Here is a 19,031-nt window from a genome sequence, read left to right as displayed (position 1 = left end):
GCAAGATTCATGGAACACTGCCTAATGTCATGTCGCATCTCCTTTGACGCGGCATCGTGAAGCAACTCGACGTGGCATGGACTCAACAAGTCGCTGGAAGTCCCCTGCAGAAATATTGAGACATGCTGCCACTATAGCCGTCCATAATTGCCAAAGGTTTGCCAATGCAGGATTCTGTGCACGATCTCTTGATTATGTCCTATAAATTTTTGATGAGTAGCCAAATCATTAGCTCTAACTGCCCAGAATTTTCTTCATACCGACTGCGAACTTGGTGCATTGTAATCCATAAAAATCCCATCGTCGTTTTGGACCATGATGTCCATTAATGGCTGCAAATGGCCTCCAAGTAGCCGAATATAACTATTTCTAGTCAATGATTGGTTCAGCTGGACCAGAGGACCCAGACCATTCCATGTAATCACAGCCAACACCATTATGGAGCCCCCACCAGCTTGCACAGTGCCTTATTGACTACTTGGTCATAGCTTCGTGGGGTCTTTGGCACACAAGAACCCTACCATCAGCTGTTACCAACTGAAATCGTGGCTCACTTGTTATGGTCACGAGCCCAGGAGAGGATCTGCAGGCGATGTCGTGCTGTTAGCAAAGGCACTCGCGACGGTCGTCCGCTGCCATAGTACATTAACATCAAATTTCGCCGCACTCTGCTAACGGATATGTTCTTCATACGTCCCACGTTGATTTCTCAGGTTGTTTCACGCAGTGTTGCATGCTTGTTAAAACTAACAAGTCTACGCAAACTCCGCTGCTCGCGATCATAAAATGAAGGCCGTCGGCCACTTCATTGTTCGTGGTTAGAGGCAATGCCTGAAATTTGGTATTCTCGGCTCACTCTTGACACTGTGAATCTCGGAATATTGAATTCCCTAATGATTTCCTAAATGGAAGGTCCCATTCCTCTAATTCCAACTATCATTCCGGGTTCAAAGTATGATAATTTCCGTCGTGCGGCCATAATCACGTCGAAAATCTTCTCGCATGGGTCACCTGAGAACAAATGACAGCTCCGCCAATGCACTACCCTTTTATACTTGTGTAAGTTATATATGTGCATATTGTTATCCTCTGAGTTTTGTCACCTCACAGTATGCTCAGAAGACATAAATCATGTATCTGGATTGAAACCCTCTACCAGTTTCCGAAAGATCGATATCTTTACATGGGATGCCACCTTTATACAATACTGCTATGCCACATTCAGCCCCGTTACTAATAATTTCATAACCAGTCATATCTGTGAGCTTCGCCGTGAATACTTGTTGTACGACTGCGATGTCAACATCCTTTAGGCTCTGTGACTTTAAATCGGATTCTACTCTGTTCACATTAGTAGTTGCTAATTTATAAACTTACATGTAAATTTCGCTGCTCTTCAGGTTCATGGGCTCAGTCACAATTCCAGTTTGTTGCACTGTTGCTTTAATGCAACAGTTGGCAAAGTTCTCGGCTATTTAACCTCGTGCCGGTTGATTGCCATTCATAGTATAGGCCACTGAGCTGCCATCCGCGTCTTCTACCCAATCCATGGTTTTGTCTTTACTACGACAATATCAGTGAGCGATTGCATACTATACTAACGTTTTTCTTCTAATGCTCTTTTCGCATGTTTGTCTTCCGGTTTATTTTTCTTTTCTAGCGCTTGCGGATTTTCACTTTCCTTTTTAATGGCCATCTGAATTGAAAGAGTCTCTATCGCCAGTTCAAAAGTAAGTTCGGTATTTTCAAGGGAGCAACATCCTTGGTCGGCTGTCAATGTTTCTTTCTGCCGCGGTACGCTGACATATCGCTCCTTAAGATTCATCAATTCCGGAACCACTACGTAGCTCTATCTTGCGACAGTTTAGCCGATATTTCAAAGGAACTTTACTGTTAGATTGTTTTTTCTGTGATTTGCGTTGGGTAAGTGTTCTGACAGGCCGTGATGGCCGAGCGGATCTAGGCCCTTCAGTCTGGAACCGTGCGACCGCTACGGTCGCAGGTTCGAATCCTGCCTCGGGCATGGATGTGTGTGATGTCGTTAGGTTAGTTAGGTTTAAGTAGTTCTAAGTTCTATGGGACTGATGACCTTAGATGTTAAGTCTCATAGTGCTCAGAGCCATAAGTGTTCTGACAGACGATTACGCCTTCCCTATCTACACCTTTCTGTTACTTTCCTGAGATTCTTCAGTTACGGGGGTGGCTCAATCGAATGAAGGTCTGCTTGGGAATGTTATCGGTAGCTTTCGCGTCAACAACGATATTTGGTTATCAGTGCTGGCTCTCGCGTCGGCGACTACACAGTGTGGACGAGAGCTTCCACAGCATGTGCTTGCGGACCTTCCCAGGTTTGGAATGCACTTTCATCCACTATTTCGCTCAATAATGGTGTTGCCCTATCGCCATCACTAGCGACGGACTCCCTAGACAGCTGACGAGGTCCACCGACATATTGCACAGGTTTCTATGGATCAGTATATGAGTCGAATGTTCGGTAAACTCCGAGATATTTTCAGAGTGGTCAGAACCACTGTGAAAGGCTTGTAAGGGTGTTGCAGGGTAGGTTGTGTTGAGAAATATTTCTTAAGAAAAAAATGTTTTACATTGCGCCTTTTCCAAATTAATTATTATTGAAAATAGCCAATCAGGCCGTTGAGAGGGAAAATTCATGCTGCCCGCCAGTTACAATAAATTAGTATCAGGTGTCCTCATAGCGTAGATGATAGCGCACGAGACTGCTCAGCTTTTGGCTCGGGTTCAATCCTTACTGCCGTCCCATGTCCAATTTTTGCATCGCTGTTTTTTTTTTCGATTTTAGGAAACCAAACGAAGAACACGTTTGGCGACACTGGCGGGCCGCTTGAATCTGCGAGCGCAACGGCCTGACTAGCTACCCTCAATGCTAATTAACTCAGAAGCGACGCAATGTATAGAATTTTATTCTTAACAATTATTTCTCAGCACAGCCTAACCAGCAGCATCCTTACAAGCTTTTCAGACTGTTTCTGACCACCTTACGTATATATACAGGGTGTATCATAATTAATGGGGTAAACGCATGGAGTTGAAATTACACGATACTAGAAGCAAAAAAGTCTCAGTAAACATAAGGTCGAAAATGTATACCTTAAGAGCTACGAGCAATTTTTCATCTTCGATACTGTGAAGCAAATCTCTTCTACTGCAAGCTCTTTGCTTTCCATGTTTTGGGAAGTGATAATATGGACCAAAACAAGAAAAAAATGCCCAGTAAACATGCGCTCTAAAATGCATACCTTAAAAGTTATGAGCATTTGCTCATTAAAAGAGTTGTTCCAAAGTACCGCAATCGTTTCATGAGTCATATTCTTCATGATGTTTGTAGATAAGGTTACAAGGATATCTACCAGTGAGTGATAGTACGACGTATCCCCTGAGTGTCTCGCCACGTGTGAAACTCAAGATAAAACGTCACACTCTTGCAGTGTATAGATAGTGTGATTCCAAGAGGCATTCTCTTGTTAGATGACCCCAGTATTGCTACCGATGGAAATGAGACGTCAGGACGAGAGCAGATTCGTTTAATTAACTTCTTTATTCCGGCCCTTGGCCGTAGCACATCAGGAACAGCTTGGTGGATGCGTCCAGTTGCCGCTCATGTGAAACAACAGACGTCAGGCACTGCCGACAGCACAAAGAGCGAGGACGAGCTTGGTATCACTCGAATGCCACAGTCCCTGACACTTCTGGCTGTGACGTAGCGCCGCAGCGCATCTAGCGATACCACAGAGACGGCCTAAACCTCCGTCCAGCGGCGGGCGGCTCTCTGCTCCAGCGGCTCAGAGCCGGCTGCCCCGTCCCGTGTTCGAACAGCGGTCCCTACCCTGCATTCCAGAATGTCGCTCTGGGTGTCACAGGCTCGTGATGTAGGCTGTGATACTGAGACAAGAGTATTTTAGTACGCAAATGGCAGAGTACTTACACGCTACAGAGTATGTTCGTTTAGGACTTAAGGCAAGTGAGCAAAGGCTTCATCCCTTCCGCTCCGTACAGCCGGGTCAGCTGTTGCTATACGGCGTCCAGTTGACCGTGCTTTGCTTCGCAGTGCACAACACTCACGCCTAGCTGCGGCTGTCTCTGTTTGAACTTACCTCTGTTCTGGAGTCTTTCTGACCGAATACGGTAGATACGTTACATTTCCCTCCTTTTTGTCAAGACCCTGTCCCTCAGGTCGACCAAACTAGATTATCCTTTAAACTAAAGTTCCTGGCGACCAGCCCTTCTGGTCCTGTTTCATCTCTTACGAATTATTCTAACAATTTGTTTCCTTAACCCTAACAGTTTATCTTCCACATTTCTTTAGGGCCCCTTGCCGTACTTCTTAACTCAAAACTACATGGAACTTCTTCATTACTAGGCTTGTTGCACGATAACTTCCTCTAATCCCAACTCACAAGCTAAAATGAATCAATTGTCCTTAATACTACCCCATTGTGCGTTCTTCTTCCTGCTGCTGCTTTTATGCTCGAGATATCCAATCTACTAGAATCTGGACGACGGCTAGATCTGAGCTCAGTCTTGGGCCTCATCTTCTACATACCAAAACGAGGACTACACTCAGCAGAACAAGTGTCGCTGTGGTGGCTGTTATGATAAAACTCAATATTATTTCTTTTCGGTACAGATTTTCCCAATATAAATTTACATGTTGCACTAAGGTGTTTAGGGAGACTCGTCCCTCTTGCTGGTTCAGGATCTTGTTTATAGACTGTATTAATTCAGGCCCTATAGTTTGATTTAAGCTGGTCACATATGCGGCAGGTTGCACTTCCGCGGGCTGCTCTGGCAAAAACAAACGAGGCTGCGAAATATTCAATTGAATTATCCCTGAAATCACGGCAGGCAGGTGGAAAATAGACCCCATTATATCGCAAGCTGTTCCATTTTATAACAAACGACTCCCGTTTAATTCTCGCCTGACGTAAACTTCCACTGCTCGAAAGACCTAGCCACTACTACCATATTGTCAAAGCTAGAGTACAATCATTGTGCCTCGACCTTAGAAAGTGCAATTCCGAATCGATCACTTCTTTATGGTGTTCCCTTACTTCCTTTTGTCCCATTATCTATTTCACTGCCTAGGAATCCTGCCCCTCTCTTATCACCATATTCGGACGGACTATGATTTCCCCTCAGTAGCGTCTTTGTAACTTTGATTCCTCCACTATTGTCTTTTTCAATTAATAATAGTCACTGGGATTTTACTCTTACAAATTTCTTCTTTATCCCCCACTTGACAGGATACGCATGAACCATGTAGCAGTCGTACCTCGCTTGTTTCCCTGCTACAGGTATAAAAACGGAAATGTAAACTTTCGCTCCATCGGCTCTCATCGATGCTGCGGCTACCTTGAAATATATCTACATCTACATCTACATGGATACTCTGCAAATCACATTTAATTGCCTGGCAGAGGGTTCATGGAACCACCTTCACAATTCTCTATTATTCCAATCTCGTATAGCGCTCGGAAAGAATGAACACCTATATCTTTCCGTGCGAGCTCTTATTGCCCTTATTTTTTCGTGGTGATCGTTCCTCCCCATCTAGGTCCGTGTCATGAAAATATTTTCGCATTCGGAGGAGAAAGTTTGTGTTTGGAATTTCATGAGAAAATTCCGTCGCAACGAAAAACGTCTTTCTTTTAATGATGTCCATCCCAAATCCTGTATCATTTCTGTGACACTCTCTCCCATATTTCGAGATAGTACAAAACGTGCTCCTTTTCTTTGAACTTTTTCGATGTACTCAGTCAGTCCTATCTGGTAAGGATCCCATACCGTGCAACAGTATTCGAAAAGAGGACGGACAAGCGTAGTGTAGGCAGTTTCCTTAGTAGGTCTGTTACATTTTTAAGTGTCCTGCCAATGAAACGCAGTCTTTGGTTAGCCTTACCCACAACATTTTCTGTGTGTTCCTTCCAATTTAAATTATTCGTAAATGTAATTCCTAGGTATTTATTTGAATTTACGGCTTTTAGATTAGACTGATTTATCGTGTAACCGAAGTTTAACGTGTACTTTTTAGCACTCATGTGGATGACCTCACACTTTTAATTATTCAGGGTCAACTGCCACTTTTCGCACCATTCAGATATTTTTTCAAAATCATTTTGCAGTTTATTTTGTTCTTCTGATGATTTTGTTAGTCGATAAACGACAGAGTCATCTACAAACAACCGAAGACGGCCGCTCAGATTGTCTCCCAGATCATTTATATAGATAAGGAACAGCAAAGGGCCTATAACACTACCTTGGGGAACGCCGGAAATCACTTCTGTTTTACTCGATGACCTCCCGTCAATTACTACGAACTGTGACGTCTCTGACAGGAAATCACTAATCCAGTCACATAACTGAGACGATATTCCATAATCACGCAATTTCACTACGAGCCACTTGTGTGGTACAGTGTCAAAAGGCTTCCGGAAATCCAGAAATACGGAATAGATCTGAAATCCCTTGTCAATAGCACTCAGCGCTTCATGTGAATAAAGAGCTAATTGTGTTTCACAAGAACGATGTTTTCTAAACCCATGTTGACTGTGTGTCAATAGACCGTTTCCTTAGAGGTAATCCATTACGTTCTAACACAATATATGTTCTAAAATCCTGCTGCATATCGACGTTAACGATATAGGCCCGTAATTTAGTGGATTACTCCTACTACCTTTCTTGAATATTGGTGTGACCGGTGCAGCTTTCCAGTCTTTGGGTACGGATCTTTCGTCGAGCGAACGGTTGTATATGATTGTTAAGTATGGAGCTACTGCATCAGCATACTCCGAAAGGAACCTAATTGGTGTACAGTCTGGACCAGAAGACTTGCTTTTATTAAGTGATTTCAGTTGCTTCGATGCTCCGAGGATATTTACTTCTAAGTTACTCATGTTGGCAGCTGTTCTCGGTTCGAATTCTGGAATATTTACTTCGTCTTCTTTTGTGAAGGCATTTCGAAAAGCTGTGTTTAGTAACTCCGCTTTGGCAGACTGCGTTATGACTGGACCGGGATGCACCACCCGCTGCTACATCGGATCAGCTTTGTCAGTATGTGAAAGTAGCATGGACTGCTATACCCCAACAACACATCCGGAGCTTCTTTCATTCAATGCCGAATCGTGTAGCAGCGGTTATAGCCAGCAATGGCGGCAACACTCAATGCCAATTTCATCATCTTCCTTCTTCGTGTTGCATTTTGGATGGCCAGAAGTGCAATTTACACTACTGGCCATTAAAATTGCTACACCAAGAAGAAATGCAGATGAAAACGAGTTTTCGTTGGACAAATATATTACACTAGGACTGACGTGTGATTACATTTTCTTGCAGTTTGGGTGCATAGATCCTGAGAAATCAGTACCCAGAAAAATCAGCTCTGGCCGTAATAACGGCCTTGATATGCCTGGGCATTGAGTCAAAGAGAGCTTGGATGGCGTGTACAGGTACAGCTGCCCATACAGCTTCAACACGATACCACAATTCATCAAGAGTAGTGACTGGCTTATTGTGGCGAGCCAATTGCTCGGTCACCATTGACCAGACGTTTTCAATTGGTGAGAGACCTGTTCCTTATCTATATAAATGATCTGGGAGACAATCTGAGCGGCCGTCTTCGGTTGTTTGTAGATGACGCTGTCGTTTATCGACTAATAAAATCATCAGAAGAACAAAACAAACTGCAAAATGATTTTGAAAAAATATCTGAATGGTGCGAAAAGTGGCAGTTGACCCTGAATAATTAAAAGTGTGAGGTCATCCACATGAGTGCTAAAAAGTACACGTTAAACTTCGGTTACACGATAAATCAGTCTAATCTAAAAGCCGTAAATTCAAATAAATACCTAGGAATTACATTTACGAACAATTTAAATTGGAAGGAACACACAGAAAATGTTGTGGGTAAGGCTAACCAAAGACTGCGTTTCATTGGCAGGACACTTAAAAATGTAACAGACCTACTAAGGAAACTGCCTACACTACGCTTGTCCACCGCAGCAGTCGAACATTTTTTGTATCCAGAAAGGCCCGTACAGGACCTGCAACATGCGGTCGTGCATTATCCTGCTGAAATGTAGGGTTTCGCAAGCATCGAATGAAGGGTAGAGCCACGGGTCGTAACACTTCTGAAATGTAACATCCACTGTTAAAAGTGCCGTCAATGCGAACAAGAGGCGAACGAGACGTGTAACCAATGGCACCCCATACCATCACGCTGGGTGATACGCCAGTATTGCGATGACGAATACACGCTTCCAACGTGCGTTCAACGCGATGTCGCAAAACACGGATGCGACCATCATGATGCTGTAAATAGAACCAGAATTCATCCGAAAAAATGACGTTTTGCCATAGTACATCCAGGTTCGTCTTTGAGTACACCATCGCAGGTGCTCATGTCTGTGATGCAACGTCAGGGGTAACCGCAGCCATGGTCTCCGAGCTGATAGTCCATGCTGCTGCAAACGTCGTCGAACTGTTCGTGCAGATGGTTGTTATCTTGCAAACGTCCGCATCTGTTGACTCAGGGATCGAGACGTGGCTGCACGATCCGTTACAGCCATGCGGATAAGATGCCTGTCATCTCGACTGCTAGTCACACGAGGCCGTTGGGATCCAGCAAGGCGTTCCGTATTACCCTCCTGAACCCACCGATTCCATATTCTGCCAACAGTCATTGGATCTCGACCAACGCAAGCAGCAATGTCGCGATACGATAAACCGCAATCGCGATAGGCTACAATGCGACCTTTATCAAAGTCGGAAACGTGATGGTACGCATTTCTCCTCCTTACACGAGGCATCACAACAACGTTTCACCAGGCAACGCCGGTCAACTGCTGTTTGTGTATGAGAAATTGGTTGGAAACTTTCCTCATGTCAGCACGTTGTAGGTGCCGCCACCGGCGCCAACCTTGTGTGAATGCTCTGAAAAGCTAATCACTCGCATATCACAGCATCTTCTTCCTGTCTGTTAAATTTCGCTTCTGCAGCACGTCAACTTCTTGGTGTAGCAATTTTAATTGGCAGTAGTGTATGTGCACGCTACTTGGTGAGCGTACTGGCACAGCACTCAGAGAGCGTTGAACTTACTCACTCGGGAATGTGTTGTGCAGGACGTGGAGGAGGAGTTCGAGGCTCTGAGGCGGTCGGTGGAGGAGCGCCAGAGCGAGCCGGGCGCGGGCGACGGCTACATGGCGACGATGCGGGAGCTGGTGTGCGACTCCGTCAACCGGCGCACGCTGCTCATCTCGGGCATCCTGATGCCGCTGCTGCTCTGGTCGGGCTACCTCGTGCTCATGACGTACGCCACAGTGTTCTTCCAGCGCTCGGGCAGCTCCGTGGACCCCGACGTGTCGTCCATCACGCTGGCCGTCGTGCAGATGGTGATGAGCGTGGTGGCCTCGTTGGCCGTGGAGCGCTTCAGGACGCGCCGCACGCCGCTCATGGTGTGCTTCGCCGGCGCCGCCCTGGCGCTCGTGGCGGAGGGCCTCTACTTCTACCTGCTGGACGTGGCGCAAGCTGACGTGGCCGCCTTCAGCTGGGTGCCGCTCGCGTCACACATTGTCTACTTGGTGAGTCTGCGATACACTGATGGGAAGAAATCACAACACAAAAAGTGAATTAATGTGGACGAATAAAATGTCGGGAATACATTTGTTCAACTAACATATTTGAAGCGTGAATTTACTTTCAAAACTTTTTCTTAAGAATTTACTTTATTTACTAGCGATTCATCAAGAACATTAACACATTTAATCATGCTATGTGAGCGTGGAAGTAGTTGCCAGGGAGCAACTCTCGAAATAAAAATGAAATTGCTTTTAACAAATGGGAATTTTTATTCCTAAAAGCTTTTGTTCTTTTTTAGAAACAGATTTAAAATTATAAGCAGAAACCACCCTCTAAATATCAAGTTACAATTCAGAGGCAGAAAGAAACAAATTTTTGACTGTATGAGCTTTCGGGCTGAGATCCTTGCCGCTCCCTTTTGACACGGCCGTAGTCACTACCGCTCACAACAACCTCTGAAAGACTACACTGGTGCAAATCTGCAACACACCAGATTACTTTAAACTAAAAGTTTTAACAATTCACATAAGCACACGAACTATACACCCCGTAGGAGAGATGGAAATGGTATAAAACACTAAAATTAAAAAATTAACTTTGCCACCGAAGGTGCAACTTGATTTTAACTTCTAAGAAAAGTCTTACGGTGGAAAGGTGGCAACTTTATATACTAAAACGATCATTTAAATAAAAGCCCATAAAATGCAATCTTATATAAAATTCTGCAAGGTTGGCCAAGCAAGTAAAGATGCTCTTCAGTACACAGATACCGCCTCTAAAGATAATAGGCAAGATCACGACATATTTCAGCAATTAGGCCGTTACACTAAAAGCAAAAATTCGTCAACACACCAGATCCGACAAACATGACAGAGACAGCTCCGAACGACAGACAGACACTAACTGCCTAACAAATGCGGACGAGAGACAGACGAGCAAACTGAGGACGAGAGACTGACCAAGAAAACAGGTAGAATTTAACAAGAGTAACCACACAACCTATAACCAATCACTTAACTTCTCATAAACTGCGATTTCTCTAGAGGACCTGGCGCAGCACCCCCAAATCGCTCTCCCGAACCGTCCGCTGCCAACCGCTTCAACGGACGCAGGAAAGCGCGCCGGTCTCCCGTCTTTCCTGGTCCGCACCAACCGACCGACTTCCTGCTGGTCGGTCCGCGACTGCTGCTCCGTCGCGACTGCACTGCTGGTGTGTCTCCCACTCACTTCCAGACACACGACGGCGGAAATACTGGCTCGGACCCAACCATGCAGAGGAAACACGCCCACTGGAAAAACGACATCCCTGTACCAGGAAAGGACCGAGCCAAGCTCCACAAGATGGTAACTGAAGGGGCCCAGAAGCGTTCGGAGAACCAGTTACACCACGGCGTCGCAGCTCGCACCGGCCAGACTGCCCAGTCGTCTTGTGTCTCATTGCGCGACCGACCAACCGAGCGAACCAACCGCCAATTACCATTGCCTGAGCAAACTCGAGCAGACTGGCGGCCTAACGCGCAGACTCAGATGCAGGACATAAGCCCCGACCGGGCGACCACTCGCTGAGTGCTCTTACAGTCGGAGTGGAAAGACTCTCATTTTGCCGGCTTTAATGGTTGATCCGAACGAGAGACATACTAGCACTCCGCACGACAGACAGACACTAACTGCCTCACAAATGCGGACAAGAGACAGACTAGCAAGCTGGGAACGAGAGACTTCCCCGACTGACCCCGACTCACTCAGACTGACCAACTGACCGACTGGCGAGCTCATAGCGCCCTTAAAGGCACGTGAACAGTCAACCTTTCCCCTTTCCCACCAGAGGGAGACACCAAAGCTGCGATTGCCACAGCGGCGCCACCGCCAGAAACGGAGGGCGACTGCGACACACTACGCGCTGCGGCGCGCTCTTCAAAACAGCAATTTTTACCACGGCTCAATATTTAAGTGATTAACATTGCAAGATCACAGGTTAATGTAAGTGGGCTGCAAGCCATTGCAGATGTGAAATGCTGGTGCATTAATAACTGGTGTAATCGCCAATGTGGTGAATGCAAGCATGCAAACGTGCATGCATTGTGTTGTATAGGTGCTGGATGTTAATTTGTGGAATGGTGCTCCATACCTGCTGCACTTGGTCGGACAATACAGGGACGATTAATGTTGTTTGTGGATGATGCTTTAGTTGTCGTCCGATGATGTCACACATGCGAAATGAAAGCAGCTGTCAGAAGGAAAATGAGAGATTCTTTTAACGAATTTTAAAGCAATATTTTATCTGCAGATTCTAAAAGTAACCCCAAAAGATTTTCGTCGTACATAAAATCTATGAACACTACAAATAATTGAATACCTTCTCTTGCTGACAGTACGGGTAATTTAACTGATGATGATAAACAGAAGGCCTAAATTCTAAGACGGCCGAAGTGGCCGTGCGGTTCTAGGCGCTGCAGTCTGAAACCGCGAGACCGCTACGGTCGCAGGTTCGAAACCTGCCTCGGGCATGAAAGTGTGGTGTCCTTAGGTTAGTTAGGTTTAACCAGTTCTAAGTTCTAGGGGACTAATGACATCAGAAGTTGAGTCCCATAGTGCTCAGAGCCATTTGAAACGAAATTCTAAACCTAGCTTTCAAAAACTCTTGTACGGTAGAGGACTGCAGCACCATTCCCCCTTTCAACTATCGAAAGAACGCAAGGATGGCGACCATAGTGTTTAGTGCATCTGGGATAGTAAAACAGTTAAGATCCTTAGACGCCAGGAAGGCATCTGGCCCAGACGGTATACCCGTAAGATTTTATGTTAACTATGCAACAAATATAGCACCATTCTTATCCATCATCTACCAGAGATCATTGGGACAGCGGAAAGTTCCACGAGACTGGAAGAAGGCCCAGGTCAGAGCAAGCTATAAAAAGGGTAGACAATCGGATGCACATAATTACCGGCCAATTTCACTGACATCGATTTGTAGTAGAATCATGGAATGTATTTTGTGTTCAGACATTATGACCTTTCTAGACTCTGACAAGTTCATCTGCAGAAACCAGCACAGTTTCAGGAAACAGCGGTCAGGCGAGACACAGGTGGCCCTCTTTGTGCATGATATACAACAGGCTCTAGATACCGACTCCCAGGTTGATGCCATATTTCTCGACTTTCGAAAGGCGTTCGACTCAGTTCCGCACTGTCGCTTGCTCCAAAAAGTGCGCGCTTACGGTCTGTCCGATGACATATGCGATTGGATAAAAGTTTTCTAACAGACAGGGAGCGGTATGTCGTCCTGAACGGGGTGACTTCAACAGAAACAAGCGTAACTGCAGATGTGCCCCAGGGCAGCGTAATAGGTCCGCTGCTTTTTTACGATTTACATAAACGATCTGGTTGATGGTATTGACAGCGGCATTAGACTGTTTGTCGATGATGCTGTAGTCTACAGGAAAGTAGTATCACACGAAAGTTGTGAACAAATCAATGAGGATTTGCAGAAAATAAATGCGTGGTGTAATGACTAGCAGTTATCTCTCAATGTTAGTAAGTGTAACCTACTCCGCATAGCAAGGCGAAAATCCCCATTAATGTACGAGTACAAAATAAATTCCCAATCTTTGGAAGCGGTAACATCCGTCAAGTATCTGAGTGTGACTGTTCGAAATGATCTCAAATGGAATGATCAGTTTACACAACTAGCGGGTAAGGCGAACTCTAAATTGCGGTTTATTGGTAGAATCCTGAAGAGCTTACGTTAGTTCGTCCAGTCTTAAGAGTATTGTTCGTCTGTGTGGGGCCCTTACCAGTTGGGTCTGATTCAAGAGATTGAGAGGGTCCAAAGAAGAGCGGTAAGATTCGTAATTGGAACATTTAGCCATCGCGAGAGTTACAAATCTCATAGAAAACTTGAAGTGGGACACACTTGCAGATAGACGGCGCGCTAAATGGAAGGGGCTGCTCACTAAATTCCGAAATCCGATCTTCACCGAGGATGTAGAGCATATATTATTACCACCAACTTTCAAATCGCGCAATGATCACCATTCAAAGACAGAGAAATTAGAGCTCGTACTGAGGCGTTCAGACAGTCGTTTTTCCCCCGCGCGATCCGCGAGTGGAACAGTGGGGGGGGGGGGGGGGGGTAATTTGACTTTGGATCGATGGAACGAATTGTGCCCTCCGCCACACACAGCTTGGTGGTTAGCTGAGTATATATGTAGATGTAGATATGTGCTCGATTAGGGACAGACCTGGTGATCGGGGAGACCAAGACCACATGTAGACACTCTGTAGAGCATACTGGGCTACAACAACGGCATGTGGGCGAGCGTTATCCTGCTGGAAAACACTCCCTGGAACGCTTTTCATGAATGGCAGCACAACAGGTCGAATCACCAGATTAACGTACAATTTTGCAGTGAGTGTGCGTGGGACAACCACGAGAGAGCTCCTGCTGTTATACGAAATCGCATCCCAGAACGTAACTCCAGCTATAGGTCCAGTATGTCTAGGACGCAGACAGGCTGGTTGCAGGTCCTCAACTGGCCTCCTTCTAACCAAGATGCTGCCATCACTGGCACCAAGGCAGAACCGGCTTTCGTCATGAAACACAACATACGTCCACCTTGCCCTCCAACGAGCACTCGCTTGACACCACCGAACTCGCAAATGGCGGTGGTTTGGGGTCAGTGGAATGCACGCTACAGTGCGTCTGGCTCGGAGCTGTCCTTGAAGTTGCCGATTTGTAACTCTTCGATGTGTTACTGTGGTACAAACTGCTGCTCAATCTGCTGCTGCAAACGCAGTACGATGAGCCAGAGCCATACATGGTACACCGTGTTATTTCCTCTCGGTAGTGACACATGGCCGTTCGGAGCAGGGTCTTCTTGCGACCGTACATTCTCGTGATCACCGCTGTCAGCATTCGAGTACATTGGTTAAATTCCTTCGAAGTTTTTTCTGCAATATCGCAGAAGCAACATCCAGCTTCTCGTAGTCCTGCCTGTCCCAGTGTACAACAGACAACCAGAATCTTTCTGAGAGTGCGACAGAACTACATGCTGCAATACGTGCATTGAGATTGGCGGTCATCGTCTAAACAGTTACTACGAGCTACACTGTTGTTATGTGCTGTACGACTGTACGCTATGTATGTCCGTAACACAGTAAATATTAATTTCCAACTATTGGTTCCTTATTTCAATATAATAGGTTGTGGACCCCTATGACCTGTTTCAAATGGTTCAAATGGCTCTGAGCACTATGGGACTTAACATCTGAGGTCATCAGTCCCCTAGAACTTAGAACTACTTTAACCTAATTAACCTAAGGACATCACACACATCCATGCCCGAGGCAGGATTCGAATCTGCGACGCGCCTAGAACCGCTCGGCCACTCCGACCGGCTGACCTGTTTCGATTTGACCCTTGTAGTTTGAGACACCCTGTATTGACGTTTGCGGTGTCGATACTGAGTACCTGTAGTATCCACTGATCTGTGCTTGTTTTCACACATGGTTCGCGATCGCAACGGCCCCGGCATATACCACGATCGTCGCAATACTACGTTCCTATATAATTAAATTATATAATTTTATGATCACCAAGGAGTTCATTACCTCTACACTGAGCTGACCAGTGGGGATATAACAGTGATGGCAATCACAAGTTTTTCATTCCAGTTTGCGCACTGATGAGTATTATTACTCATATACATCTGTTTATAGTACATCCGCACTCACTCTTGACACGCACAGTTATTGGACGTCTCTGAAATACTCTAACAATACTGGATTATTGAAAATCAGAAATTTAAAGCAGTTATGAGTTGAAATTATGAACACTTATCAGATTCGAATAACAACTGTGTGTCTGCTGCCAGGTTATTTAACAAGTACTATACAACAGTACAAGATATGCAGCATTTAAATTTCACAAAATCAATATTTTTTGATGGAATAACATTCTCTGCTGATACCTTCGAGCAAATACTTATATTTTTCATCTCACCTGAATGGTCAGAAATCTTAGGTTGAATATTGTAGATACTTAACTTCCAGACAAACAATTCAACTATCCATATACCGCTTCCTGCTCATATATCGAATAATCAATCCTTCGGCTCACCCCAGGTACATGCACAGCGTGGCGCGCAGTAGTATCAACATAATCAGTATGCCACAAAGTTGTTAGCAAGTAAGAATGAGAAGGAAGCTCGGATTGTAGTCCAACGACTAGAAGTGCGGCTAGAGGTTACTTTTGTACTTTTTAGGGTTCCTTGCCTCAGTCTGTAGAAGTGGAACCTTTAAGGATCGTTTTGTTGTCCATCTGCCTGTCTGTTTTCCCAGCAACGAGTAGACATATCATGTTCGAATTTACATCACATACTAAGACCCATAGTCAGTTGGTGGCATAAAAATTTTAAGCTTTTAAGTCAGTGCAATCAAAAGATAGGACTCTTTATGTCACATATTTTGATACTCGAAAACTCACGCATTAAAACCTATAGGGTACTTCAAGTTGACCTAGAATCATGAAATTTTGCCAGAAGCAAGATTTCACAGTACAAGGAAAGGAAAAAGTCAAAAGTTGTTAATTTGTAATTATATCACATGAAAAAAAATATTTCTTATGTCATTTGTTATCCGACTTCAAACATGGCATTAAAAGATTCTCGAAAGTCTTGGAATATGAATGTAAATCTGAAAAGACTGAAAAATCAGCCAACCAGTTGCAAACAAAGCTTTATTAGCCCCTGACCTAGGTTTCGATATTTATAAAAAATATTTGTCAGAAAGAGTGGGCCTTGTTACATCACATGATGGTACACTAGATTAGATGAAGCCGTACGGCTCTTGTCCTATATAAAATGACAAAACTAGAACTATCCCAAGCAATGGCTTTAGGTAGCAGCCAGATTACATATATCGTACTTCAGAATGAATTCTCACTAGTAAATGGCCACAGATAGAGGCTTTTGTCAACGTAAAATTTTAATAGGAATCTAATGATAAATTATTTGCATAAGTTACGAGTACATCATTTTTTAACTTCCTGGCAGATTCAAACGGTGTGCCGGACCTTTCGCGGGCAAGTGCTCTACCAACTGAGCTACCCAAGCACGATTCACGCCCCGTCCTCACAGCTTCAATTCCGCCAGTACCTCGTCTCCTACCTTCCAAACTTCACAGAAGCTCTCCTGCGAAAATTGCAGAACTAGCCTCCTGGAAGTGAGAATACTGCAGAGACATGGCTTTGCCACAGCCTGGGGGATGTTTCCAGAATGAAATTTTCGCTCTGCAGCGGAGTGTGCGCTGATATGGAACTTCCTGGCAAAGGTCCCGAGTTCGAGTCTCGGTCCGGCACACAGTTTTAATCTGCCAGCGCACACTCCGCCGCAGAGTCAAAATTTCATTGTTTTTTTTTTGTTTTTTACTAAATTCACGTAAACAGGGTCTTTGCAACTGCCGAGAAACTTGAAGACACTTCTTTTAAAGCATATGCAAACTGACGTCTTTCATTTTGTGTTCAAATGTTTCGTCTCTCTTCAATTTTCGAATCTTAGGGGGAGGGGGGGGGGGGGACGAAAACTCCTTCTTTCAGCTTATTCTCTGTTAGCCTTGGAAACTTACTTGTCGCATGCTTGAAAGTGTCACTGTCTCTTGGTAGGGCTATAATAAGTAGTATCATAATTTCAAGTTTTGTGTGAGATGAAGGCAGGAGTATTTCTTCCGGTTCACAAGAGAACCTAACAGTCCTTTTTTTCCTCTAACTTTTGGCATTCTGTGTGGCCAGAGTTTCTGATTCCTTTTCTCACTGTGGCTACTTATTCATTAAACTAACGGCTATTTATTCATTACATTAACGCCAGCATTGTTCTGTAATGTTTTGCAATGTAGCGTGCTACAAAAATTTGTTTTATTTTGTAGGCTATAAGACAGCTACCACTTCGTGGCACAGTCGTTTTTCTTCAATTGTGGTACAGAGAGGCAGCTTTGTTATAGCCTATAAAATAAAATAACTTTTTTTAGCAATTTACACAGTGCTGGTGTTGGTGTAATCAATAAATAGCCACATTTTACATATAAGTAAACATTTTAAGTACTTGACCTGAAATCAGCACTCAAAAATACACCAGACAACTGTATATATTTAAGAAAAAAAATTGCATTGACGACTAGCGTCATCAGCTGCACCTTAACATTAACTTCAAGTGAGATATCGTCGTAGTGTCATTAAGGCGCCTAATTGTGCCCTAAAGCTAATTCATGTTTCTGATCGACAGATATGCATGACGATGGGTCCAGGCGCCCTCATATGGACGGTCTGCAGCGAGGTGTTCCGTCCTCGCGTCAAGGGCATCGCCATGTCAGTGTTGTCCATCGTCAACTGCGGATCGGCTTTTGCCACGCTCAAGACATACCACGCCATGTCCATCCACTTCGAGCTGTACGTGCCCTTCTGGATGTTCGCCATTTTCTGCGCATTCGCCGTGTTCTACGTGTGGAGGTTCGTTCCCGAGACCAAAGGCCGGCTGGCTGAGGAGGTGGCGTTGGAGATAGCGGGCATCAAACCTGGACGCACTGAAGACGAGACCGCCACCAAAGAGGAGAGGGAAAAGATAAAAGTGTGAGCCTGCACTCCGTGGCACGCCAATACTCTACAATATGACAAACTCTGATGCGCCCAGTATCATGAAAAGTGTCGCCCATCTCTTGACTGTGATAGCCTTTCGATATTCTAGACTTTTCGGTGCTGCTCAAGAAGTGTTATCATTCGCATTATATATTTCACATTCATACAAAGTATCAACCATACCACTTTATTGTATTTGATGCAAAGAGATTATTTATTGCAAGAGATCGTAGGCTTACCTGGCCGTCTCCAGTGAAAATATAAGTTCCTCAATTTTTATAAACGATCATTCTACAAGGTGATATATATGTATATAAAGAACAGATCAGCAGGGACTTGTGTTTACTCCTGATGCTTCACCCGTTTTTTTGGCCTAAATGAAGAGGGCTCTTTCATTGCTACGACTGCTACTTAGTTTCAGTGTCTTAGCAAAAAAAAAAAAAAAAAAGAAAACTTTCATCACCAGTGGCAATCTACGAAAGAATGGAGCATCTTGAAGCAGTTTCTTAGGTTCTTTGCAGACTTTCTCGCAATATCCTTCTGATCGTCTTGAAGCAGTTGTGGCCCAAATTTCTCCGCAATACTTCTCATGTTCAACTTTTCTCATACAATACGTTAACGTATACCATAACGTATTCCCAAGGTGTTAGAGAGGTCTTGACAGCCTGTCCACGAACTTGCAGAATCAGATCCTCCATTTGCCGAACATTTCCTAGAGTGATACCAGTTGACGGCCGACTGGAAAAGTCCTCTTTGTCACTAGATGTTCGCCTGTTTTGAAACGCCTATACCAGTC

The 19,031-nt window shown here is 44.6% G+C and overlaps 1 protein-coding gene across 1 annotated transcript in view; it reads left to right on the top strand.

Moving 5' to 3' along the window:
- LOC124796316 (facilitated trehalose transporter Tret1-like) overlaps positions 1-18,467 on the top strand; it is a 71,703-nt gene extending 53,236 nt beyond the window's left edge. Inside the window, exons 4-5 of the mRNA XM_047260443.1 lie at positions 9,153-9,611; positions 17,886-18,467. Coding sequence (XP_047116399.1) covers positions 9,153-9,611; positions 17,886-18,233 — 807 coding nt within the window. The 3' untranslated portion in view covers positions 18,234-18,467. The remainder of the gene's footprint in view (positions 1-9,152; positions 9,612-17,885) is intronic.
- Positions 18,468-19,031: the final 564 nt, after the last annotated feature.

Source organism: Schistocerca piceifrons, chromosome 4, assembly GCF_021461385.2.
Source record: "Schistocerca piceifrons isolate TAMUIC-IGC-003096 chromosome 4, iqSchPice1.1, whole genome shotgun sequence".
NCBI classification, from domain to species: domain Eukaryota; kingdom Metazoa; phylum Arthropoda; class Insecta; order Orthoptera; family Acrididae; genus Schistocerca; species Schistocerca piceifrons.
This window is presented reverse-complemented; position numbering and strand designations above follow the sequence as displayed.